The 26,048-nt window shown below is 33.6% G+C and overlaps 1 protein-coding gene across 1 annotated transcript in view; it reads right to left on the reverse strand.

The window, feature by feature from the left end:
• Positions 1-26,048, reverse strand: part of VTA1 (vesicle trafficking 1) — an 82,680-nt gene that overhangs the window by 47,879 nt on the left and 8,753 nt on the right. Inside the window, exons 2-4 of the mRNA XM_031964191.1 lie at positions 6,904-6,998; positions 4,421-4,548; positions 3,421-3,496 (exon numbers count right to left, since the gene is read on the reverse strand). Of these exons, the coding sequence (XP_031820051.1) occupies positions 3,421-3,496; positions 4,421-4,548; positions 6,904-6,998 (299 nt within the window). The remainder of the gene's footprint in view (positions 1-3,420; positions 3,497-4,420; positions 4,549-6,903; positions 6,999-26,048) is intronic.

A 26,048-nucleotide genomic window follows, 5' to 3' on the forward strand; every position in this document is an offset into this window, starting at 1 on the left:
AAGAAAATACTATCCTGGCACTCTCTCTCTCAATAACACAATATGTAGCACTGCAATGAGTCTGGAACTATAAATAGAGTATGGAAAATGTGCATACTTGAAACCCCTTTTTCCAAACTATCTGACCCCTGTCTCTGCCCCTGCTAGTGATTCCAAAGTACAAGATGGGGCTGGATTAGAAATGGGAAGGGAGAGGAGGAAATGAGTCAATCTAGATTTTTCAATGCTCTGAAGTGATCAGATTTTATCTAGGGATTTCAAAGTACTAAATACTTCTGATAGCATTGTAAGATAGGATGTCATTTGTTTGAGATGCATCCTAGGTATTATAGCATTGCTAGAAAATCAAAACTGCAAATTATTTCTCTATTAGTTTTACTATAAGAAGGCAACCTTAATTCTCCAGGGAAAGAGGCAGGTGACAATTGATACTCAACTTTCTGGTTTTTATGTGTGTGTGTGTGCGCGCATGTTTACATATACACACACACACACACATATATACACACACACACATATAATATGTATCTATATGTGTAACATATACACATATGTATATGTAATAGCTGTAAAAAATAAGCAAAAATCAGATTTCTGACATGTTAATCTTACTTGTGGCCTGGTCAATTTGATTACAGAAAAACTTACAGAATTCTAGATCTAGAGAGGATATTGGAAATCACTTAATTCAATCCACTCATATAACAAATAAAGAAATTAGTCTCAGAAAGGTTAAATAACTTGTCTAAGGTCACACAGCTAATGGCAGAGCTTGGACAAAAATCTAGATTTCCCAACTTCCAGTCCTGTGTTCTTTGCATTATATAACAGTCATTAAAGCTATTTAGATTTTTCTTCTATTATTTTTGACAATTCAGATGGCAGTAATATCTATGTGTTTTCTACAAATTATATATGAAGAAATGAATGAATAAGGCATTTATTTCATTTTAAGTTTTTGGGTAAATGCTATTGCATATATTTATATTAGTACATATTTCTAAAGGACAGCCTAGGAATTTTATCACTCATCCTATGATCAAAACATGATAATCCCTTTCTTGATGTAAAAATGAAATGTTATCTATACCTTAAATGACACAGAATTGTCTGGGGCACCGTCTTGTCTATGGCTAGATAGTTCCTTCTGATTGCAAGGCTAGCCTCATACGCACTATACAATACTCAAAATTTAAAGATCGAATATAAACAAATCTTGGAAATGATGGAATATGTACCAAGCTCCACAACAAAATGCATGCCCCCACTCCCTCCAAATGATCACTCTAATTTCTTGAAGGAACAACTTTATAATACATAGGCAGCAATATCAGTGTTTCCAGTTATTTGCTGAGTGCTTCAGTTATATAAATAAGGCAATAAATTAAGCCAACTATGCTTTATAGCTTCAACAATATTGCAGTAGCAGTTAAAAATGAATGGATGGAAATTAAATATATGAGGAAGATAGCCAGAAAAATTAGTAATTCACATATCAAGTTGTAATTTTGATCACACAGAACAAGTATTTCTAAAATGAATTCAATAGGAACTTATGTTTTATGAATATTATTACAATAATCTTTGAAGAGTGTTAAAAATAGTTAAGTTCATACTGTTTTAGGAACAGAGTTTTGCTGTGGGAGTCAAGAGTCCTGAATTCTAGTACTAACTTACAAGATCACATGGTTAGTTAGTACTAAAATTAGAATGGCATCATGATACCTATAAGTAGGTGTTTAAGAGAATAGCATACTAAAACTAGAAGGGATCTTCTTACCTAATACAGCCCTTTTGTAAAGCTGATGAGAATATTGAGACCTCAAATAGTGAAGTATTTCTCTTAAACACCTACTTATAGGTATCATGATTTGTACATGTCCAACAAATGTTTATTCCCAGAATTATGAAAGGTCACTTAAAAGGGAATTGAAGATGCCATTCATTATAACACATACTTGGAAAAGAATTCCCTCTACAACATATTCAACCCACAGGTAGATGACCACAAGGATCCTTCTTAACAACTCACTGTTTAACTAAGGACCTTCTCTTTCCTTGTTACTTGTGCTGCCTTGAACACTCGTGTAGTTTCAACATGAGTCCAGCTTCTCACCTATCCAGTGTCACTGTGGAGAATGGTCTGAACAGCAAAGATATGGATGGGGAAGAGAAGAGAAAAGAAAAGGCGAAGTTTCAAGATAGCTACTCTTTCCACCTAACTGCTGTGAATATCTCGGTAGAGACTCTGGACTCTATCCCACTATTTCTTCCCTTCCCTTATCTGAAAAGCCAGTCCTTTCCCTCACTCCAGAGTCAAAACCTCAGTATTTACAATGAAATGCACAGACTATCTTTTTTCAAAATGTACAATTGTTTTTAGAAGCATTTAGCTAAGATTAAAAATGCAAATTTGTTTTTATATATACAAAGACCCATCAGTATTATCCATTTTGCTTGTATTTCTTCCTACAAGTAGAGTAATTTTGAATAAGCAAATCCCTGATTGCTTAAAATTCTGTTACATTTCGTCTTAACCGTTCTTTTCTGATTCCATATTGTTAACATGGAAATTTCAAATAACTCATTTGCTTGTTTTTGGAATAAAAGAATAGGAGGGAAATAGTGTAGCCAAATTCTTTTGCAAATTAGCCAAGTAAAAGGGAATGTGTTAGCTACCAAATGGTAGTAATGAAAAGTTAACATTAAGGTCACTCCTGAGGGATCTTAAAAGATAAACAAGATATGGAATTGGTGGACCCAGCTTGTAAAAAACATTACTGAGAAGAAGGCAGGAGATCCTTGTCTCCCTCCCCTGTAGTTCAGAACCTATATAATTTAGGTTCACCAAGATGGCACCAGCACCATTACCACCGCCCACCACATCAATGTCAACAAAAAAAATAAAAATCATTGTTGCTTGTTTGGGGAATATTAAAAAGACTTTTTAAGCAATTTATTGACAAATGAACTTCTATTATGCAGCCTATTAATAAGGTCTGTACTGTCCACCATCCACAAATTGATAGGGGTGTGTGTGTATTTCTTGGATTCATTTCTTTCACCTGAAGGTAAATGCAAAAGTATGTACTTGATTTCTACCAGTGAAATAAAACATATTAAAATAACTGGCTTAAATAATATTTTTAGACAGAAATGAAAATTGAGAGTAATGTCCTTCAAGAAAGCAAGCTTTTTCCTTCCATCCAGAAAAATCATACCACTTAAGAAAATTTAATGCTATGTAGTGAATGATTATTTATAATAATTGTCAATTACATAATTATCTATTCAATAAACCAAAATATTCAACTATGAATCAAGTATAATATATATAAAAATAGATAAGATTGATGGAAAAAAGCACTATTGACAAACAGCTAGTTTTTAAAAAAGCATTCAAAAACAATGTACACTCACTTCATCAGTGAGTTCTCCAAATACTGTTAAGACATCTATCAGAAGACTTGCAGTATAGAAGGACTTGATCATGTTTCTGCAAGAGAAAAACATTTGTTCTGTTTTTTTACTGGGTAGATTAAACTCAGAAGCACATATTAGGAAAGCAAAAATTACAAAAATATAAATTAAAAAAATTCAAAATTAATATATTTTAGAGATGAAGGAGAGAAACAATCTGGAGAATATGCAGTAACCTTTTATAATTCAGGTTCAAGATAGAGAAGTAAGACACACTTTTAGCTTACATTAACATAATAAACATTCTACTAGCTACATTTGCAAAACATACCTATGACAATAAATTATCTTAGAAAAAACATTCATTTAAAATATCTATTTGAGATAATTTTCTAATATAATTCATCAAAAATCTTTACAAAAGTAAAAAGCAGATTTTTATTACGGAAAAATTGCTAAACATAGGATGATTTGTGAACAAAAGGCTAGAGCCATATTATTACTTCATCAATTTTGCCCCAGTCAAATTACAATTGTAAATTTTTTTTCCCCTCTAAAAATGACTTTGTAGCTAATGATACAGTAGATTTAAAATTGGACCTAGAGTCAGAAAGATTTGAGTTCAAATACTGCTACAAATACTTACTAGCTGTGTGAATCTGGGCAAGTTATATAACTTCTGTCTGCCTTAGTTGCTTCATCTGTAAAAAAGGAATATAAAAGCACCTACTTCCCAGAGTTGATGTGAAGATAAAATATTTGTAAAGCACTATGAAAACTACAAAGTACTACGTAAGTGCCATTATTTTAAGGTCCATATACAATTTTTTGCAAGACACTTAAATCCTAAAAAAATTGAAAGCTAAATATAAAATTAGTTAAATGTATGGGAGAAAACTATCCATTATCTTTAATTATACATGTCTTTAAAAAGTAAAAAAAATAATGTCTCCAAAAAATATATAAAACTAGCAAAATCGTGTTTTCTTTTTTTGCTTACTTGTGAAATCTCCCAGCACGATCTTCATTGTCAGCATAAAGGAACATTTTCAAAGCATAATTCTCCACATGGGCACAACCAACTATTTCTTGAGTAATAGCTTCATTATCACCCAATTGTTTTTTAAGCTGAAATAAAATCAGAAATGCTTCTTTTTAGGGGGGGGGGGTCCCTTAAAATAACTACTTTAGTGATTACATCTAAAAATAAGTGGGGAAAGAAAGATATCTGCATATGTAGCACCCAACAATTATTTTAAAACACTATTGTACTATCAAACAATGTATTAAGTAATGCCTAAAACATACAATATACAAATTCATTTAAAAGTTTTAACTTCTCTCCATAAAAAAAAATCTAACCCATTAATTTTTGGTGATAAAGTATATATCATTCTGAAATACAAAAATATTTTCATTAAATAATGATATATAATACAAAAAGGCTGTTTACAATTAACCAAAAAAGAACTAAACTTAGAATCTTAGAAGACATTAAGTCATTGTAGTTTTATGCATCTTTGTACTTTTCTTATGTAAAGCACTTTGTGCAGTACTTTATAAAAACACAATTTAATGAAAAAGGTGCTCCTATTTTCCTATTTTGACTATTTTTAAAAGAAAGTCTAAAAGATTTAAAAGCATAAATGATCTGAGTACTGTACTCTGATTCTTTTCAAAGATATTTAGAGTATAAGAAGCTTCATGTTTCCTATAAAGTCAGCAAAGCAAATGATGCAGTTATAGTTAAACAGGTGAATTTACAGCTCCTGAATAGACTAACTGTCTGGATTTAAGGAAATCTTGGGTTTTTGGTAGAACAAAAACAGAAATAACCACGAGACAGTAACTTACAGTTTCTGTACTGCCAAAAGATTTTTCAAATAAGCTTTGAAATCTAGACTGCTGTTTTTTAAGAAGGAATATGCAATCCTGTAAAGTAGTCATCTATAACTAGAAAGTGTGGCAGAAATGTAAGTAACTCATAAAAATATAGTCAACTTGAAGTTTAATGTAAACAAGCATTATAACATAAAAGTACCTTTACTTTGTCTAAAGAATAAATATTTCCCCTTGCTCATTATCTAGATAGCATTAAATTGACATTTCTTTTTCCCTTCAGTTTTACAAAAAAAAAAAAAAACAAAACAATTCTATGCAATTACTGCCAACAAACACAAAGACTCCAAGAAAAACAAGATTGTAGAAGATATGGTGAATTTCTTAGAGATTTAAAAATATCTAGTACACTAAAATATAATTTAATGAAATAAACAAAATTGCTTCATTTATGTAGTCCTCTTCTGTAGTTCTTTTGGTTTTCTTCCATGAACCAAAAAAAAAAATTTACTGACACTTTTTTGTCTATTAATATCTACTAGTCTATACCCTCTGAATTGAAACTGTGTGCATGTGTGTGTCTATGTGTGTATGAGTATGTAAAGCAAAATTAGCCAATACACTTTTTAAATATCTCATAAACCAACTGGCAAATAGTGGATAAACCAGCCTGTTTACAGTAGTAGCAAGATACTTTGTCATGGAGAAAGGATATGGCAGGTGTCAGGCAGGTCAATAACTAACATGGATTCAACAATACTTTCACTAAAACGTCAGTGGAGAGATCCCAGAAGACTACACTCAAGAGCCCCAGAAATAATATTATTTCCCAGACTATTGGTCCACTTCCAGTCTAGCCCCCACAGAAATCACTGAAAGTTCTTCTGGAGAATGGGTTAGGAACTATGCCAGACACTGGGGCATACAAGGATGAAAAATGACACAGTTCTTAGATTTTAAGTGTTATCAATTACTTTATTTTGTATATTCTGTGTATGTGCAACCTGCTCTTAGATAAACCATATTCAGTTAATAACTAGATCAAAAATTTAAAACTGTAGGTAGTCATTTTTAAACCGTATTTTACTTTAAATTTATAATCATAAATGTACATGTTTTTCAAAATGCAACATGTTATTCTAAAGTAAAATTTTAGACCACCTTGCATGAATATCAAAAAACTTGAAAAAATGAAAACTTAATTTACAAAGAAAATATACAATGAGAAAATAATCTACTTTCTAAAATATGTAAAAGAGAACTCTTTCAAATATTCTTCACTAGTGCAAAGTAAGAGACTGTATTTTTTGTCATCTTTGTATTACCTAGTATTTAGTACAGTGCCTAGGACAGAGAAGGTATTCAACAAATGTCGATTCAATTTATTTTTTCAGTACTTTAAAAGATCCCTTTCATTAGTGTGGGTAAGATAGATGAGGGCAATGATGCTTGTTACTATTTGGTTTTATACAAAAGTATATATTCCTAAGAATGTGAATTTTTAAATATGCAGCCTTTCCTCTTAAATACTATATGTACTAGACTAGTGAGGCAAAGGAAACATGACAACTAACAAAAGTTCTAAGATTTATTTTAACATGTTCAAACATTAATTATGAAACGAATTACTAATTTGTTACTTACAGCTTCTAGCTGATCCATAAGCTTTGATAAAAATTTTCGGCATTCAGGAGTTTTACTGTCAATTTTCATTCCAGTTTGCATTGCATATAAGCGACCTTTAAAGGAAGGGAAAAATAACATGAGTAATCCCTAAGCAAATCAAAGCAACAGAGCAAAAATGTTTTAAGCAATAGCTCAATTTATCTATTGCACTGAGAGTTTGAAATAAGTTGCAAAAATTTCTACATGAGAAACCACCATATCATTGACAGAAATATTTTTGCACACTTCTTTCCTTTTGGCACTATGCCAAATAATGATCAGTCAGTTATTGTCCATTCTAGAAGCGGACCAAAATGATATCACTAGGTGGGCTCAGAGGATAGAGCCCTGGACTTTGAATCATAAAGACTCATTTTCATGAGTTTGTGTCCAGCTTCAACACTTACTAGCTATGAGATCTTGGGCAAATCAATGTCAGCCTCAATTTTCTCAACTGTAAAATGAGTTGGAGAAGAAAATGGCAAACTGTTCTAGTATATTATCTTTACCTTAAAAGCTGGTTACAAAATGAGGATACAGTGGAATAAAAGATACAGTCCCTGCTGCTAAGGGGATATAGATCTAGACATAGCAGTAAATACAGAAGGAATATGAATAAGAATACTGCTAAGTCAAGACTTGGGAGGAAGGGCAGGGCCATGTGAAACAATTCAATTCGGCACATATTTGTTTAGCATGTTCTATGCAAAAGGCACCCTGGATACAAAGACAAAGACAAAAATGAAAGCATACCTGACTTCAAAGAGCCCATAGTCTACTGAAAGGTCAATCTGTACAGAGATAAATTCAAGGAATAAGACCACTAATATCGGCAGATAACATGGGAGATTTCATGTAAAAATGGCAAAGGGGTAGAAGTAATGGCAATTAGTTCATTTTGGCAGAAGCATAAGGAATGTGTAGACAAACAGCAGGCAAAAAAAGATTAAAAAACTGTGGAAGGCATTAAATGTGAGGTTGAGGAATTTTCATTATTTATTCACTAATAGGGAGCACTTAAAGTTTTTAAACACAAGAAAGCCACAAGAAAAACTATGTTTCAGGATAATGTCAAAAGCACAGAGGATAGATTGGAAAAAGAAATCGTAAGTAATGAAATGAAGGGAGGTGCTTATGATAATGCTGGTGTGAGCTAGCAAGGGCCTAAACATCTCTAACAGCTATAGAAATGGAAGGCTAGTTCATAATAAAGTTACTTATAAAAAAAAAATCCAATAAAAGATGTCTTCAGTAGCAATATTTGGAATAGTATTCTTGAATTTCAGAAAAAAAAAAAACAAACAAAATAAAAACACTCTCTTATTTAAGAAAAAGTGTGAGCAAGTCTAACCATACCTGAATATTAGAATCCTTACAAGCTATTAAGTCATTAGAATTGATGGAGACAATAATTATCTAATTTAGCATGGTTCAGTATCTTACAAGGAGATGCTATGGGCCAGAACTTGAAACAAGGTACTAAGTGGAAGTGATAGAAGCAATGCTTTTGTTCACACCTTTAGAGAGCTCATATAAGCAAGAAGCTCTTAGGGCCAAAGAGCACTCTGGGACAAATACAGAGGCACTCTGGGATAGATGCAGAGGCACTCTGGGACAGACATAGAGTACTCTGGCAGATTGAGAGCCAGAAGCCCTCTCTTGGAGGCAATATAGATTCATTCCAACTTTCACCTGGGTGCTGGCTGGAGACATTCTTAGTTGAGCTAGAGGCAAAGACTATCAGCAAGAGCTCTTGGAACCAAGGAAAGCTGAGGCCTCTAAGAAAGCTACCCAGGCCCAAGGAAGGAGAAAATAAACGTTTGGATTTTACCAGCTGGCTGCATTTGAAGTGATTATTACTCTAAACGAAACTAAGGCTACCTCCAGAAAACCTCCCCAAGAAAGCTGCTCCCAGAGAGAACCATCTTATATTTTAAAAAAGAAAGAAGAACACCACACCTGAAGCTCAAGAATTACTGATATTTGGAAAAAGTCAGCTAAAAACTTGCAATTACAACTATCTCATCACTTATGTGTGAAAGAGTAGATAGTTTTATATTACCTTAATTAAGTAATTCTGTTACCTTAATTAATTGCCTCAGGCAATTGCTAAGAGTTCAAGTCTAGGACTACTTCTCTCATAGGCAAAAATCAAACCAAACCAAACCAAACCAAACCAAACCCAAAAACCCAAAACAAAACTATTTCAATTAGGTTGCCTCAATTAAAATAGTTGCTCCAAAAATCACTTATGTGATTTTTATATCGATTATGGGTTTAAAGTCCAAGAAGAGGTAGCTGCAACAAAGGTAGGACCTACAATAAGGACTGTGTTCAGAACTTTAAATACCAATTAGTACTACAATTTTTAATATAATAAAATCTGAGAATAACAGCAAATTGTTGGGAAAAAATGGAGACTACTTCTATAAAAAAGAATCTTTTTCAAGTATATATATATGTCAAGAACCAATAGCTTACAAAATGTTGCTTAAGAAGGGTCTTTTAAGGAAGAGATTAGAATTTGTATGAGTAAATATATTTTTGTGTCAAATGTAGACTGATAAAGATATTTTAAGAATGTTTGAAAACTTACTTTCTTAACTGATTCTCCTGAAACTTAAAAAAGTTAATCTTACAAATTTAACCAACACAGAAATTCCAAACTTGTCTTGTTTAAATGATTAAATATTGGATCAACAGAACCCAAATCAGGGAGGTTTTCCTTTTAAGTCAGGACAACATGGAATTATCTAGTCTACCCCCAATACAGATAATCAGGGAACTGAGACTCCAAAACATAAAATGAATTATTCAAGGTCACATATTCAATTAAAAGAAATTATGGAATTTAAATTTAGGTATTTAAACTCAAATTCAAAATTTCTTCTTTTACAGAAAAAAAAAATCACAAACTAAATATTACTGAAAAATTTTTCATAAAATTCATTTTGTTTTACAATAGTGGCAAAATTATCCATGCATATGCTTTGTAAATTAAAGCTTTAATTTAAAAAAAGAAGAAAAAGTCACTATTAGAAAAATCTTGACAAGAAATTCAAGTATGCAAAGTCCACCTAAGAGCATTTAAAGATGAAGATGGAAGAGTGGAAAAACATGCACAAGTTTTTGTTATAAACTTCTTTCTACCATCAAGAAGAGTAAAGACACTACTTTTGGACCTTAGCATTTAGATTGATGTTATTTTCTGGATCAGAAAATAACATCAATCTAAATGCTAAGGTTTTGCAGGGTCAATATTGGAAAAAATTATCCATGCATATGCTTTGTAAATTAAAGCTTTAATTTAAAAAAAGAAGAAAAAGTCACTATTAGAAAAATCTGGCAGATTAAGAGCCAGAAGCCCTCTCTTGGAGGCAAGACAGATACATTCTAACTTTCACCTGGGTGCTGGCTGGAGACATTCTTGGTTGAGCTAGAGGCAAAGACTAGCAGCAAGAGCTCTTGGAACCAAGGAAAGCTGAGGCCTCTAAGAAAGCTACCCAAGGCCCAAGGAAGGGCAGGGGCATCATCAGAACCACCCATGCAGCAACTTTGTCCACAACTTATGACACAATTACAAAAGGCATTAGTTAAAGCTAAAGAGGAAGGACAAGATACATCTGATTTGAGAATAGAAGCATACCCTGTGATTGAAGAGTTTGATTCTTCAGGTCAAGAAAGAAGAAAATACACTCCAGATAATCTGGAAATGATCAAAGATCTGAAAAAGGCTTTCACTCTTTATGAGTCTACATCATCTTATGTTAAGACAGTATTAGAGAATTTGTCTTATGAAATTTTAACCCTTAGTGATTGGAAATCTATAGCAAAGACATGTTTAGAACCTGGATAAAACATTGTGACTTTCTGAGTATAATGAACTGTAGAATACAAGCCCAACAAAATAGGCAATCTGGAGTTATTTTACCAGTCATCTTTGAACAACTAGCAGGGTTAGGTCCTTATATAGACACTTTAGAGCAGATTAATTACCCTATATCAGCATATGAGCAAATTGCTTCTGCTGCTTTCACAGCATGGAGCACTCTCCCAGGAAGAAAAGATAGAAGGGAAGCCTTCAAGAAAATAGCTCAAGGTCCAAATGAACCCTTTGCTGATTTCGTGGGACGTCTGAAGACAGCTGTCATACAAACTAATGGTGAAAATGCAGCAACAGAAATTATGCTAAGACAACTTGCTAGAGAAAATGCTAATAAGGTTTGTAGAAGAATTATACTAGGACTATACAAGGATGCTCCTGTAGAGGAGATTATAAGACACTGTGCCACCATGAGCACAAACACCTTTTATACCCAGGCTATGATGCAGACTTTTCAAGATTGGAACATGGGAAGACAGGGTCCCTTTTGGCAAGGGACTACCAGAGAGACTCGTCAATGATTTCAATGTGGTAAAGTAGGGCATCAGAAAGCTCAGTGTTGGCATAAAAAACAGGAGAACAAGATCTAAAACCCCATGTGCAAAATGTAACAAAGGTTTCCATTGGGCATCAGAATGTAGACTGACCCAGGGAAAGGGGAAGAGGGTCTTGGCTTCAGGACCCTACTCAAAAAACACTTGGGGCATGATGGCAGCCAATGCTACACCTAGAGAGTCTTTAGAAGTTCAGTACTCCAACATGATCAATCAGCCAAGAAGCAACCTCATGGGAGAAAGGGATTACAATTGGGAAGAATAGAGTTGTATGCAGCTGGGACTACTGAGATATCCCCTGGAGAGGTGAAATTTGTCCCTGTCCAGCCTATGGATCCTTTGCCTCTAGGCACAGTAGGCTTGACCATTTCATCTCCTGAGAGTGCTTACAAAACAGTGTCCACCCATACACTGCTTTGGGAAATTGGAGAATATGTAGCTAATTTCCCAGTCACTAATACAGGAAGACAATGTGTGACTTATCAACCAGGTGAAGTAGTAGCATCAGAGTTACTGACACACACTCCTGATAGTCAAATCTAGTGATATTTACCCAAATTTTGACTCCCAACAACAGAATCCAGGAATATTCTGGTCTGCAGCTGTTACAGCTGACTGTCCTATGCTCACCATCTATAAAAATGGCATACCATTAAAAGGATTGGTAGACACAGGTGCAGATCATACAGTCATTAGAGGTGACAACTGGCCCAGTGGTAGGCCAAAGATTAAGGCAGACACTTATATGTTTGGCATAGGAGGATCAACAGCAGCTGAAGTTAGTGCTATCTCTTTGAGATGGATATTTGAAGGTGAAATAGGAGTTTTTTACTCTCTTTGTGTTTGAAAAAATCCCCAACAATCTATGGGGAAGAGACATGTTACAACAGTTAGGATTACAATTGAGTACTTCAAGATTTTTAGGTAGGACTGCTGTTGAAGGCTTGCTTCCACTCTCATCTGTTCCCATTCAATGGAAAGGTGATACACCAGTGTAGGTGCAAAAGTGGCCCCTAGCAAGTGATAGAATTCAGGCCTTATTAGATATAGTACAGGGGCAACTTGACCAAGGACACTTGCAACCTTCTCTAAGTCCTTGAAATTCTCTTTTATTTGTTGTAAAAAAGAAATCTGGAAAATGAAAGAGGGCAGGCAATAGTAGAGAGGAGAAACAGACATCCTGGAGATGCTCCTCCAAAAACAAAAGAAAGGGGGAGTCACAGGTAACTCTAGAGAACTTTTAAATTTAGCTCATTACACTATTAATTTTTTGATTTTTGATAAAGATGCACTGGCTATGGCAGACAGGTTTTATAACCTGCTGGAAGGGCAACGTCCAGTGCGAGCAGCTCCACTATCTTTAGATCATTGCCAAGTGATGTGGAGAGATCCAGAAAGTGATGAATGGAAGAATTCAGATAGGTTAACTGCTTGGGGGAGAGGGTTTGCTTGTATCTCTACAGATGGAGAAGGAATCACATGAGTGCCAACGAGCTATATTTGCCTTGTTTATCAGAGAAAAACAGAAAAAGAAAAGCCCCTCAAAACAAAGGAAAAGAGCCAAGAAACATCAGGTTCCTACCTCTATGTTGAATAAAATATATTTCTGTAACCAACCAAAAATATGGATAAGGGTATATTATCCCTTTCCTTAACTACTTCAGATGAATGATGTTGAAGTGTCAGCTGCTCTTTTTCCTTTTTTTTCTATAAGTGTCTACTTGAATGTCATACCAATGTGAGGTAATTCTAACTTTTCTTTCTATTCTTTTCTCTTCCTATTCTTCTTCTAACTTCAAGATGTAACAGAATCATTTCTATGCATTGTTTAATTAAGACTCTCTCTATGAACCCCATTGATTGAGATCAAAGAGTATACATGTTGTATTTTAGAATGTAAGCAGTTTATCAGTTTCAGTCTATTATTTTTTGTTTATATTTACCTTCTTACATTTCTCTAAACTCCTGTATTAGAATTTCAAAATTTCTACACAGCTTCAATATTTTCAATAGGGAATGCTTGGAAGTTCTCTATTTCATTAAAGATCCATTTTTTCCCTCTGAAGCATTCTACTCAGTTTTGCTGGGTAAGTCATTCTTGGTTATAAGCCTAGACATATCCTTTGCTTTTCAGAATACTGTATTCCAAGTGGTCTGCTTCTTTATGATGGCTGCTAAATAGAGAATTATTCTGACTGTGGCTCCTTAGTACTGGAATTCTTATAGGTTGTTGGGTGGGTTTTTTTCTTTGTTTGTTTTGTTTTGTCTTGGAAGCTCTGGATTTTGGCTAACATTTTCCTGGGAGTTTTCATTTTGGGGTTTCTTTTAGGAGAATAATGGATTCATTCTATTTTACTATGCCATCTGATTCTAAATGACCTGGGTAGTTTTCTTTGAACAGTCACTGAAATATAATGTCTCAATCCTTTTTTGGTCAGAGTTCAGATAATATAATGATCCTTAATTTCTTTTTTTTAAAAACCTCAATCCATTTTCTAGATAAGATTTTTTGCTATATCTTGAATTTTCTTCTTCCCCCTGCCCCCCAGCTTTTTGGCTTCTGGTCAATCCATTTGAATTTTCATGGAGTTTGTTGTTGGGGTAACATTTTATACCTCTTGTGCCAAGTTGTTAATTCTCTTTTCAATTCTCCTTTAGATCTCATTTTTTTTTTTTTACAATTTTTTCCTTAAGTAATATCATTTTCATTTAACAAAAAAATTAACTCTTAAAAACAAACAAACAAATAAACAAACAAAAACTTCTTGCTTCATTTCTTCTAGGAATTCTAGTTGAATTTGTGCCTAAGTGGATTTCCCCTCCTCCCCCCCACAAAGACTTGCCAATGTTGTGGAGTTATGATTTTCTTATGCATTTCAATCTTAAGCATTCCTGCCAACATAACAGTTCATTATGGTGGGGTTTTTTTATCTTTTTTCCCATTCTTCCATTCTACTTCTGGGCTTCAATCTTGATATTAGGAATGGGTTCTGCTACATTTGGGGATGGGGAAAAAAAAATCTGGGCTGGTTGTGTTGCTGCTTTTTTTAGGGAAACTGAATATTGTTTCTCAAGGACTGGCTAGGGACTATAGGTTTTTGGTGCCCCAAAAATGATCTGCTCAGGGCAAAGTGTGACAGCTGTTTCCTTGGTTTGAGTTCTACGTAATTTCCTCATCTTCCTTTTGGTCAAATGAATGCTGCTAAACTCAGATTCTATGGGCTAACAATTTACTGCTCAATTATAGTGACACAACTGCAGGCTCCACTTTGATTTTGGATTCTTGCCCTAGTTATTCCCCTATAAACTGAGATAAGAGCTAGAAATGACATCCCATTCTATATCAAATGACTTTCTATTTGTTCATGGATTTCCTTTCTCAGCCTGTATAGAGCTTCACTCTACCACCCCTTAGTATAGGTTCCCTTCTCAATTCAGCTTGGATCTATGACACACAATGTGGTGCTAGTTAGCACCTGTCTGTACTGCAGTGCCCTGATATATGTCTGGGATCTCTTGCCCTTTGTGCACGGGCATTCTGAAGGCACGAGAATGCTCATGTGTGCTGCTCTTCAGATCCAGTCCCCAGTCTCAGCATGCCTTTGTGTATGTCCCCTTATCCCAACCTGAGCCAAAGGACTTACTACAATGTTTTCAGGACTTCCCTATCAGAATTTAATTTGGTACATTTTTTTAGATTTATTTAGGAGTTTTGTAGATGGGAACTCATTTCACTGCTTCCACTACACTGTCATTCTGTTTTTTAAAAAAATCACTCATTCTTAGCAGGGTGAATTCAGAGAGACCTGGCCTGGAAAGACTTACATGAACTGAAACTGAGTAAAGTGAGTGGAACCAAGAGAACATTGTACACTATACAATGATCAATTCTGATGGATGTGTCTGTTTTCAACATGTGAGATGATTCAAGCCAATTCCAATGGGCTTGTGATGGCGGGAGCTATTTCTACCCAGAGAGAGGACTGTGGCGACTGAATACAGATCATAACATAGTATTTTTACTTTTTGTTGTTGTTTACACTTGTTTTCTTTCTCATTTTTTTTCCCTTTTTGATCTGATTCTTCTTGTGCAGCATAATTATGGAAATGTGTATAGTAGAACTGCACATGTTTAACATATATTGCCATCAAAGGAATGTGGTGGGAGAAGAGAAGGAAAAAGTTTGGAACACAAAGTTTTGCAACCTCATTCATTACCTAGCCTCAAAAGTGAACTCTGTTCTGCTTGTGACTCCCTGGAAAATTCCTTGTCCTTGTCCTTACCCTTGTTCTAGCTTATTTCTCAGCAGAGTTTAATGCATTTCTATATCAAACTTTCTTTGTGTGTGTGTGTGTGTCTATGTGTGTATATTTTCAATCTTTGGTTCAGCTAAGAATGAGGTACAAATACTGCCTGCTCTTCTATCTCTTGTTTTATCTTTATTCTTCTTCCCACACGTTATGCTAAATATTAAGTTCTATCCCTCTGTTTTCTTCTTTGGTTTATTCCTTTTGCTCTCCTTTTCTTTTCTTAGAAACATCAAAACAGAACAAAATCAACCCTCCTTCCCATCTTTGTGTCTTACTTAATTCCCTGTGACTCTTGAAGATAATGAGATTATAAAAGGAAATTTGTCTCTACTACTATTAGCATTTAAGCATTCCATTTATTGACTTCTCTCCGTTTCTCTTGACTCTTCAGTTTGCATTTTAAGTTTATATTCAGTTCTGATCTTACTGATCGATATTGTTTTTAAGTAATCCAAAAGAATATTATACTTAGTCTCACAGATAATATTCTTAGTTGAAAATCTTTATCTTTTGCCTCTTGGAATGTCATATTCCAAGTTTTCTCTCCTTTATATAAGTTGCTGTTGTGTTTGTACATGAGCCTGATTCTGTGATTGATGATTACTTGATATTCGAACTTCTTTCTTAATGCTTGCGGTATATTTTCTTTTACCTGAAAGTTCTGGGACTTGGTTAAAATATTTCAGATGTTTTATAAAGGATGTGACCACTGAATTCTTTTTAATTCTTACTTTACTCTTTTGTTCTAAGACAACAAGGCAGTTTTCATTTATGATTTCTTGAATTATGATATCCAAGGTTTATGTATGACTGGTTTTCAGGGAGTTCGATGAGTCTTAAATTGTCTTGATCTGTTTTACAGGTGAGATGGTTTTGATAGAAGATGATTTATATCTTTCTTTAATCTTTTGACTTTGTTTTAGTATTTCTTTATATCTCAAGAAGTCATTGAGTGCTTTAGGTTCCATTCTCATTTTTGGGTAGTATACTACATGGATAAGATTTTCTACCTTCTGTTGTAAGCTATTAATTCTCTTTCAATTTTTTTTTCCTCCAAATTTTTAACTTTTCACTTAAAATACAAGATGGCCCCAAGAGATCTTAATGTAGTTTCAAGATACTACAGCTTAAAATTGAAAAGACCACTAACTAAACTATTAACGCTTTTTTGAACACAAATCATATTTTCAATAAGTGTAATAGAAAAACATGCCCCCAAAATACAGGTTTTGAGGCTTTAAAAACTTTTTTGGGCATTGTAATTCAACAATTCAAATAGGTAAATAGAAACAAACATTTAATTTCAAGGTACATTTACATAAAAGCTTTCTTTTGCTATCCTTAAAATTTAAACAATTTAATTTTCAAAAATTAGCATTTTAGAAATTTTTTAAAAAGTGTTTTACTATTTGCCCCACAATAAGTTCAAAATGGTTTTCTGACTTGAATATAAAAGTTCATGTCATTTCTTAAAATAGTTAAGAATGAGAAAAAATACATTTCATAGTAAAAGTTAAGAGAATTCTTAACCAAATGAGGAAATAAGGAATGGTATGAGATAAAAAACAGACAATTTCAATTCCATAAAAGTCTGCAAGATAACTGATAATTAAGAAGATAATTAATTAAGAAGATAAAGTTTTAAAGAAAACATTCTATAAAATATCACTGATTAAAAAAGTTTGATAAGTAAACTACATGGGGAACTATTTATTACAAGTATTTAAAACAATTAAGTATCTAAACAAGTATCTAAATCAAAAGAACATTTAAAGGAAAAGAACAAAGAGAATTCCAATGAACAATTACAAACTCTAAATTGTTAACTGCAAATATGCCCCAATTAACTAGTAAAAGAAATATAAAATTAAAATAACTCCATTTCACTTAAGCTTTATAAGCTGGGAAATAGAACCCAAAAAAGAAAACTGTCAATATTATCAAGAATATAGAAAAGTAGGTACAGTAATACAGCAAGCTACACATTGGTAAAACTGTGAATTAGTCCATCTGTTTTGGGTGCCAATTTATAATTATGTTAAAAAAAAACACTTCACATCAGCACTTTTTATAGTAGTAAATACCTAAGAACAAGATAGGTATTCACCAACTAGAGAATGTCTGGAAAAATTGTGGTATATGAATATTACTGTGCAGTTAATCATAATATATTAAGGCCAGCAAGACAGGAGAATGGTGGTACCCTGGAGTGTGATTAATTAGTTCTATTTTGTTGCATAAGATAACTTCAGGACAAGGGTTTCAATATCCAAGAGGCAGTTAGTGATGAGTGACTTTAGCAATGCAGAGAGATAAACACTGGACATTAATCATCTTCATGAAAATCATTGAATATGAGGGAGCAGATGAGATCACCAAGAAATGCAGAAAAATAAAAAGAGATTTCAGAATAGGGCATTGGAGGATACTCAGTGGGTGTGACATGGATAAAGAACTAGCAAGAGATTAAGGAACAGTCAAAAGACAAACAGGATGGACATTTCAGTAAAAAAAAGTCAGAGAGGAAAGAATACTTGGACAAGAAGTTCAAGGATCAAATAAATCATTGTCAAAGGTGTCAGCAGGGCAAGAAGGATTAGAATTAAGGAAAAGCCATTATTTTGCAATTAAGAGATTACTAGAACTAAGGAGAGGATAATATTAGTTGAAGGATGAGAACAGGAGTAGGGATGTGGAGGGTTTAGAAAGAGTAAGAAAAAATAGAGGGAATGAATATACAAAGCTTTCTCAAAGAATTTAACCAAAAAGAGGAGATATGATAAGAGATAATGGTAGCAGGGGTGATTGAAAAAGATGAAAAAGATATAGACTTTTTAACAGGAAGCAGAGAATGAGCCAGAGTTCTCAATAGGAGAGCAATTTTTCAGAAAGGAGAGTTGGAATGACAGGAGAGGATTATTTTGTAAAAAAAAGGGAAGGGATGGAATGAATACACAGAGAGAAATTTGCTTTAACAAGGGGAAGGCTTACCTCTTCTTTGAGACCAAAGTGTGGTTGTCTGTTCAGACAACATTGAAAAATGTTCAAAGGAGAAGAGGATGAGTTCTAGGCAACTGGTACCAATTTATTTGGTGAAATATAAGACAAGGAATCCTCAGCTGAGAGGATTTCATTTTTAATTTTTTGAAGTTGACATGACAAAATGTTCTCTAGAATCAATTATAGGCTCAAGATATTAAGTGACCTGACTTGGTATATTGATTCTTAAATTCTTACATACTTTAACCAGAAAATTTTAAAGAATGTCCCAAACACTTTAGTGCAGTTTTAAGCTTTATTAATTTGAACATTTTGATAACCCACTTCAAGTTCTCTTCCCCAAATAAAATAAAACCTTTTTGGGGGCACTTATTCCTTCCTTGAACTACTTGTCCTTCTCTCATGGATCCTTCCCTTTTCTTCTCCCCTGTCTTTCCTTCCTTCTTTATCCCATTCCTACTAATTTGTACACTCTATTAATCTCCCATTAATTTAAACAGTCTTCTGTACTCTATTTTATCTTATGTTACCCTTTCCCTCTTTCTTCATTCCATTCCCATTAATCTACATACCTTGTCCTACTGCCAAAAATCTTATACATTCTTCTGTGGTCCACTTTATTCTATTCTATTCTATTCTATTCTATTCTATTCTATTCTATTCTATTCTATTCTATTCTATTCCCTCTCTCCTTATTTCTTTACCATGAAGGATATAGCACCCTCCAAAATATATCTATGTATATTTATGTATATATAGATATCTCTATATAGAGATATCTATATATATATTTCCCTATTTAACCCATTCCAGATGTGAGTAGATTTCCAGAACTACCAGCCCTCCTCCTCCTTCTAATGCCTGTGTCTGTTGTTCTTCTGCACCTCATTAGTATAGCATAATGACTATTTTTACCTTTTTCTAAGCAATTTTGTTTTTTTTAGAGTCAGTTCTCAGCTCTACCCCATTATTTTTTTTGAACTACACAATTATTACTGTCAATCTTTAACATATGATTTATGTTTCTATGTAAAAAAACACAATCAATCCTTGTTGAGTCCCTTGAAATTAATCTTTGATACTGGCTTTTATATGTTAAATTTTCTACTGGGGTCAGGTTTGGTAAAACAAAATCCTTAAAATCTGTGAGTTTGGTGAATGTCCATTTTTCATTCATTATTATTAGTTTTTGCTGGTTATGATATTTTTGGCCAATGGTGTCTATCATTTGATTGTTGATATTTATGTTATTCCAAGATGTATAGTTTTTTATTATAGCTGCTGATAAATCCTGTACAATTTAATTGTAAGTCCAGCATATTTGAACTTTTGTTTGTTTCTTGTAGAATTTTCCCTTTGATTTGGGGATTTCAAAATTTAACAATAATATATACTTTGTTGGATCTCTCAGAGGTGGTGATTAGTGGATCTGGTTTTTTTTTTTTTTTAATTTCTATTTTCCTCTCTTGTTCTATCACTCCAGGAAAATTTTCTTTTTGATTATTTCTTGCCTTATTATGTCAGGGTTCTTTTATTGGTCACAGTTTTCAATCCAATTATTCTTATTTTTATTTTTTTTACTTTTTGATCTGTTCTCTAGATCGGTTGTTTTTCTTGTTTCAAGTTCTGTTCTATTTTTCTTTTTTTTTTTCCTCCTGAGAATAGTGATACTTTATTTTTATTTATTCTTTTTAATTAAAGCTTTTTATTTTTAAAAGCATGGATAATTTTTTAACATTAATCCTTGCAAAACCTTATGTTCCAATTTTCTCCCGTTTCCCCACCCCCTCCTCTAAATGGCAAGTAATCCAATATATGTTAAACATGGTAGATCGGTTTTACTTTTTCATTTTTTATATTTTGTTTTGTTTCATAGCTTCATCAGCTTTCCCTTGCCCAATTCTAACTTTCAAAGAATTATTTTCTTCTTTAAGACTCTATCTCCTTTTTGGTTGGTTAATCTTTTTCTCATAACCTTCTTGTTTTTCTTGGATTTTTTTCCCCCTCAGTCTTTCTCATTTGATTTTTAAAATCTTTTTTGAGTTCTTCTACAATTTTTTTCTGGGCATATGATTATTGCATAACATTACTCTTTGGGGTAGAAGAGGCTTTTTAAAATTTCTATGACTGGGCCTTTTCTTTGTTTTATTTATTTATTTATTTTTTTAATGAGAGCCATTAGTACAAATAACTCAAATCCTGAGATGGAAATCCCCCAAACCAAAAACTCTACCCTCTTGCAATTGCCTATAGCCAGCAGCATCCCTGCCCCACTGCTTCTTCACTCACCAGGCATGCTGGTTTCTTTTCACCCAGGGCAGAGTCTCTGCAGCATAGCTGGGTCTGGCATTCCCAATCAGCAGTGGTTTGGGCTCAGAATATCTTTAACTCATTTAGTCCCAGGACTTTCCACTTGCTGTTTTAGCAGAGGTACCCTGGAGGTATTGATATTTCACAGGGGGCAAACCTCTGTCCTGGGGGTCTTTCTGGGTTTACTTTATCCCAAGACTCCTGTTCTGCTCCAAGTATTATTTGTTTTTCACTGGTGTATATTCACCCTAAGCACAATTTTGATTTGTTTGTTGGGAAAAACGGGAAAGCTTGGAATTTTCCAACCTAATCCCACACCTCAGAATTCTCCCTAACTTTCTTTACAGAAAAGCTTGTGTCACTTTCTATAAAAAATCTCTTCTCATATCCAGCTCCATCACCAGTTGTTCCTACACAAAGCTTACAGTACAAATATTTATAAAGATAAGTATACATAAAATATCTATAAAATAATCTTAGGAGGAAGAGAGCACTAATAGTTGGGATGAGGTAGGGGAAGAGGTCAAGAGAGACCTCATTTGTTGTAGGTTTTAAAATATAAACGAGGCAAAGCAGCAGCATCTAAAATGTTTCAAAGCAGGATCAGACAGTTGACTAGAAAAGAGTTCTTGCGTATGATAAGAAACAAGACTGGAAAGGTAATTGGCTTATAAGTACCAGGATGAGAGTTTCATAAAAATTAAAGATAAAAGGAAGTTTAAAAAACAATTTTCAGTTTTTTCAAGATCTTATGATATAGGAAAAAAAAAAGTTCTGATGAATTTTGTTAATTCCTTAGAATTCTTTGAGAATAGCTTTTGTTACTGTTCAGTATCAGATCTTCATGACCCCACTTAGGATTTCTTGGCAGAGATACTGGAATGGTTAGCCCTTTTCTTCTCCAACTCATTTACAGATGAGGAAACAGAGGGTCACAGAGCAAAGTCAGGGTCTCAGGGAGAATCTGAACTGAGAAAGATGAATGTCTTCCTGATTGTGGGACTGACACTCTACTACACCACCCTTAAACAGTCTTTCCAAGTAAGAATAGTAGTTTTTTTTCTAGTTTACCTTTCCTAAGCCTCTGTATAATTTCCTCAACTTACTAAATGGGAAACATATTAGGATATATTATCTCATCCATAGAAACTCTAAATCAGTTATTCTAATCCTATTGCAAGATTATTTGCAGAGGAAGACAGACAGATACTTGACTATTTACTCTCCGAACACTCTGTGGAATCAGTTCTTCAGATAGAATCCTGTTATAATTTGTCAAATGTCAAGTTATAGTCAGTCAAATGATTGACCTGTTTTCTGACCAAGGAAAATTGTACATATTTCCTCTTAGATGCACAACATATGAAATAAAGTTTTTATTAATTCGGTTTGTCTAGTAACATAAAATCTATAATGACATCAACAAAATATGAAGATGAGGTAAATACAAAGAAAGCATCTGCATAGATAGGTGTGGCTAGTGTTAACAAGTGAATGAGTTTGCCTCTTACCTTTTATCATCTTGGGAGATCATCATGATATACTATAACTTCAGGAACAATAATTTTATTGCACATTTACCCACCATGTTATATACAACAGAGGAAAGTTTTGCTTATTTTCCACTCCCTAGGTGAAATCTCAAATCAAGTTATAATATTTTTGAAAAGAAGGTAATTTAGTCTAGCCCATATCTGAAACATTAGTCTTCTCTTCAACATACTTGAAAAATAACCAGATGATCTCGTTCCTTTTTAAAAAATGCTTTCTATTTTAGTGCAGTCTCAGGTACTATTATTCCCACCAATGTTTTTTTCCTGTATAGCTGGCTGACCTAACCTAGCAGTGGGGCTAATGTGGAGCCCAAGAATTAATTTTTTAAACATCTTTATTTCAATTTGTTTTCTTTGTAATCCTACACATTTCATTTTGTGCATTAAAATAAAATCTGAGAAAGGGTCTAGAATGTCAGAGGAGTCCATCTCACACACACACAGACACACACACAAGCTTAAGAACCCCTAAGAGTTAACAATACTGATTGAAAATTTATTCAACACCTGCTATGTCCCAGGTATTGGGTTAAATTCTGGGGATACAAAAAGAGACAAAAGACAGTCCTGCCCTCAAGGAGCTTACAGTTTAATGGGAAAAGAAACAGGCAAGCAAATATATATATATATATAATAAGCTATGTACAATGGCAGCTGGTGGCACAGTAGATAATATTCTAAGCATGGAAACAAGAAGACTCATCTTTATGAGTTCAAATCTAGCTTTAGACACTTACTAGTTGTGTGTCTCTGGATAAATCACATAACCCTGTAAGCTTTAGTTTCCTCATCTGTAAAAGAACTAGAAAAGGAAATAACAAATCACTATATCCCTGCCAAGAAAACTCCAAATGGAGCCACAAAGAGTCTATTGAATAATAATAAACTACATACAAGACAAAAAGGAAATAACAGAGAAAGAACTAGAAGAGTAACATAATTTATCATCGTGGCATTGGAGATAGGAGAAATTAAATTTTTTTTTTAACAGCAACCAAAAAGCCAACCTAAAATTTTCATCTAATTTTAGAATTTCTGAAATTTTGTTTAATAACAAAAGTTCTATTTTGTAATAAAAATATACTTGGAGATGTATCTTATATTACAGCATTGCTGTAATATAAACTATGATTAATCCTCTGACAAGTGTTAAAATGTAAAACAAAGACGACCTTGTTAATCTGGATGTTTAACAAAATCTTTAAAACCAAAGTTCTTTACTGTATACTGCTGCCCTCTAGAGGATTTTTTCCCAAGCAAAGAATAATAAATCAAGATTTTACATTTATACAGAGCAGTGATAATCTCTAACAAATTTAAAAGGAATATAAGTAAATCTCAGAATTACTTTTAAGTTTCTGGAGGAAATCTGGTAGTGTTTTTTCTTTCCCTCCCCCCCCAAAAAAACAAAGAACTCCTCCGAGGATCAATAATCAGAACAACAAATTCATTACTCAATTCTCTGCTTCCAGCTCAGTTCCCAGAGAAGCATCCCCTGTGAAGTAGACAGCCAACCTCATAATCCATTCCTACTCCTCAGATTCTCCAGGGAAATTTCACGTCATGCATATTTGCTTTCAGTTTTTATAAATTGACAGCATCATTATAATCATTATAATTACAAAGATTTAAACTAGTTCTATTTCTTCATTTTACAAATGAAGAAACTGAGGACCTGAATTTTGTTTAAGTTACATGGATAGTAAGAAACAGAAAAGGTATCTTAATTCAATGTCGTCAACTCTTTTCACTTCAAACAGGATGTCAAATTATAGCATGACATGGAAGTTTATACATCACACACATATATATGCATATACACACAGTATCTGTGGAAAAAGCATAGTGGCAGATTAGATTGAGAATATTTAAGTTACAATACTAGGTATGTCATTTATCAGCAGTTTATCATAATTGGAAGATGAAAAAATGAAAAAAAAATAGAAGGAACAATAATCACAAAATGAGATGATCTCTAATGGCCTTTCTAGTTCTAAAAATCATAGGATCATAAAATCTAAGACCATAGGATCTTCTTTCTCATATATGTATATGTATACACACACAATATACACCCATATATGTATGAAAAATGCTTACATATGAAACTGCTCAGTCACTTAACTTCTTCATGTTTTCCTCCCCCCCACCCCAATTCTCATCCTCTCCCTTCCTCTTTTCCCACAAAGAGTTATGACATGACATGAACAAGAGCAGCGCAAGATAACAAGGCAGACATGGAGAGAGACATTCACACTGATGAATCAAGGATTCATTAAAGAATACAAAAAGAAGGGACAAATGTCAAAACATCTAACCATAAACCTTATAAAGCACTGTAAGCCCCTGGGGATACAAAGACAAAAGTGAAATGCAAAAAGTTTAAATTCAATTAGGGTAATATGTATTCATTTAAGTATATGCAATAAATGTAAAAATAAATGCATGGTGGTGGGTTAGCAAGAATGGCTTTTTGTAAAAGGTAGCTAAGCATTAATGAGAATTAGGAATTCTTATTAAATGGAGGTAAAGGAGTATGTTCTAAGTAATGGGGACAACCAGTACAAGGGTATTAAAATGGGAGATAAAGTGCATGTGTGGGGAATAGGAAGAAGTCAAATCTGACTAAATCATTTAAGGTGAAAAGGGCCTTATAGCATTAACAAAGCTGACAAGGTAGGCCGAGATCAGGTTTTGAATACTCTAAATGTGATATTGTATATTACTCCCATGGGAGTGATAAGAAATCATCAGAGTCTAATGAAGAGAGAAGTGTTATTAGATCTGTGCTTTAGATTATTTTGAAAGTTATGTGAAGGACAGATTGGAATAGAGAAACTTGAAATAAGATGACCGAATAAACTACAATAATTCATGTATGAAGTGATGAGCAGCTCAACTAGGGTGGTGGTCTTGTGAATGAAAAAAAAAAGTGATTAAATAAGGAATGTTGTAGAGGTATAAATGATAAGATATGGCCACTAACAGGATATGCGAGGTAAGAGTTGAAGATGACACTTAGGTTACAAGTCATAGTGAATGGAAAGAGATAGTATTCTCAACAGTAACTATGGAGTTCAGGAAAAAAAAAATTGTTTAGGGTAGGCTGAGTTTGAGATGCCTGTGTGACATTCAGTTTGAAAGATAAATAAACAGTTGGCAATGTGGTAGTGGAACAGAGCTCTGGAGACACTCTTCATATAAAACTGGGAATCACTTGCATAGAAATAGTAATTAAAACCCAAGGGAACTGCTGATGTCATCAATGAGAACACACAGAGGGAAGAACCTAGGATAGAGTCTTGCAGTACACTAATAGTTAGGAGGCATAATTTGGATGATCTGGCAAAGGAAAAAAATGATTATGTAAGAGACTTGAGTGTTAAAAAGCCCCAGAAATGAATAGGATGAGGAAGTAGCCAGAAGAAGGTGATCAACATTGTTAAATGCCATAGAGGATAAGAAGGACAAAGACTGAGAAAAGACAACTAGATTTGACAATTAAAAGATCCC

This window comes from Sarcophilus harrisii, chromosome 4, assembly GCF_902635505.1.
Source record: "Sarcophilus harrisii chromosome 4, mSarHar1.11, whole genome shotgun sequence".
Taxonomy (NCBI): Eukaryota; Metazoa; Chordata; class Mammalia; order Dasyuromorphia; family Dasyuridae; genus Sarcophilus; species Sarcophilus harrisii.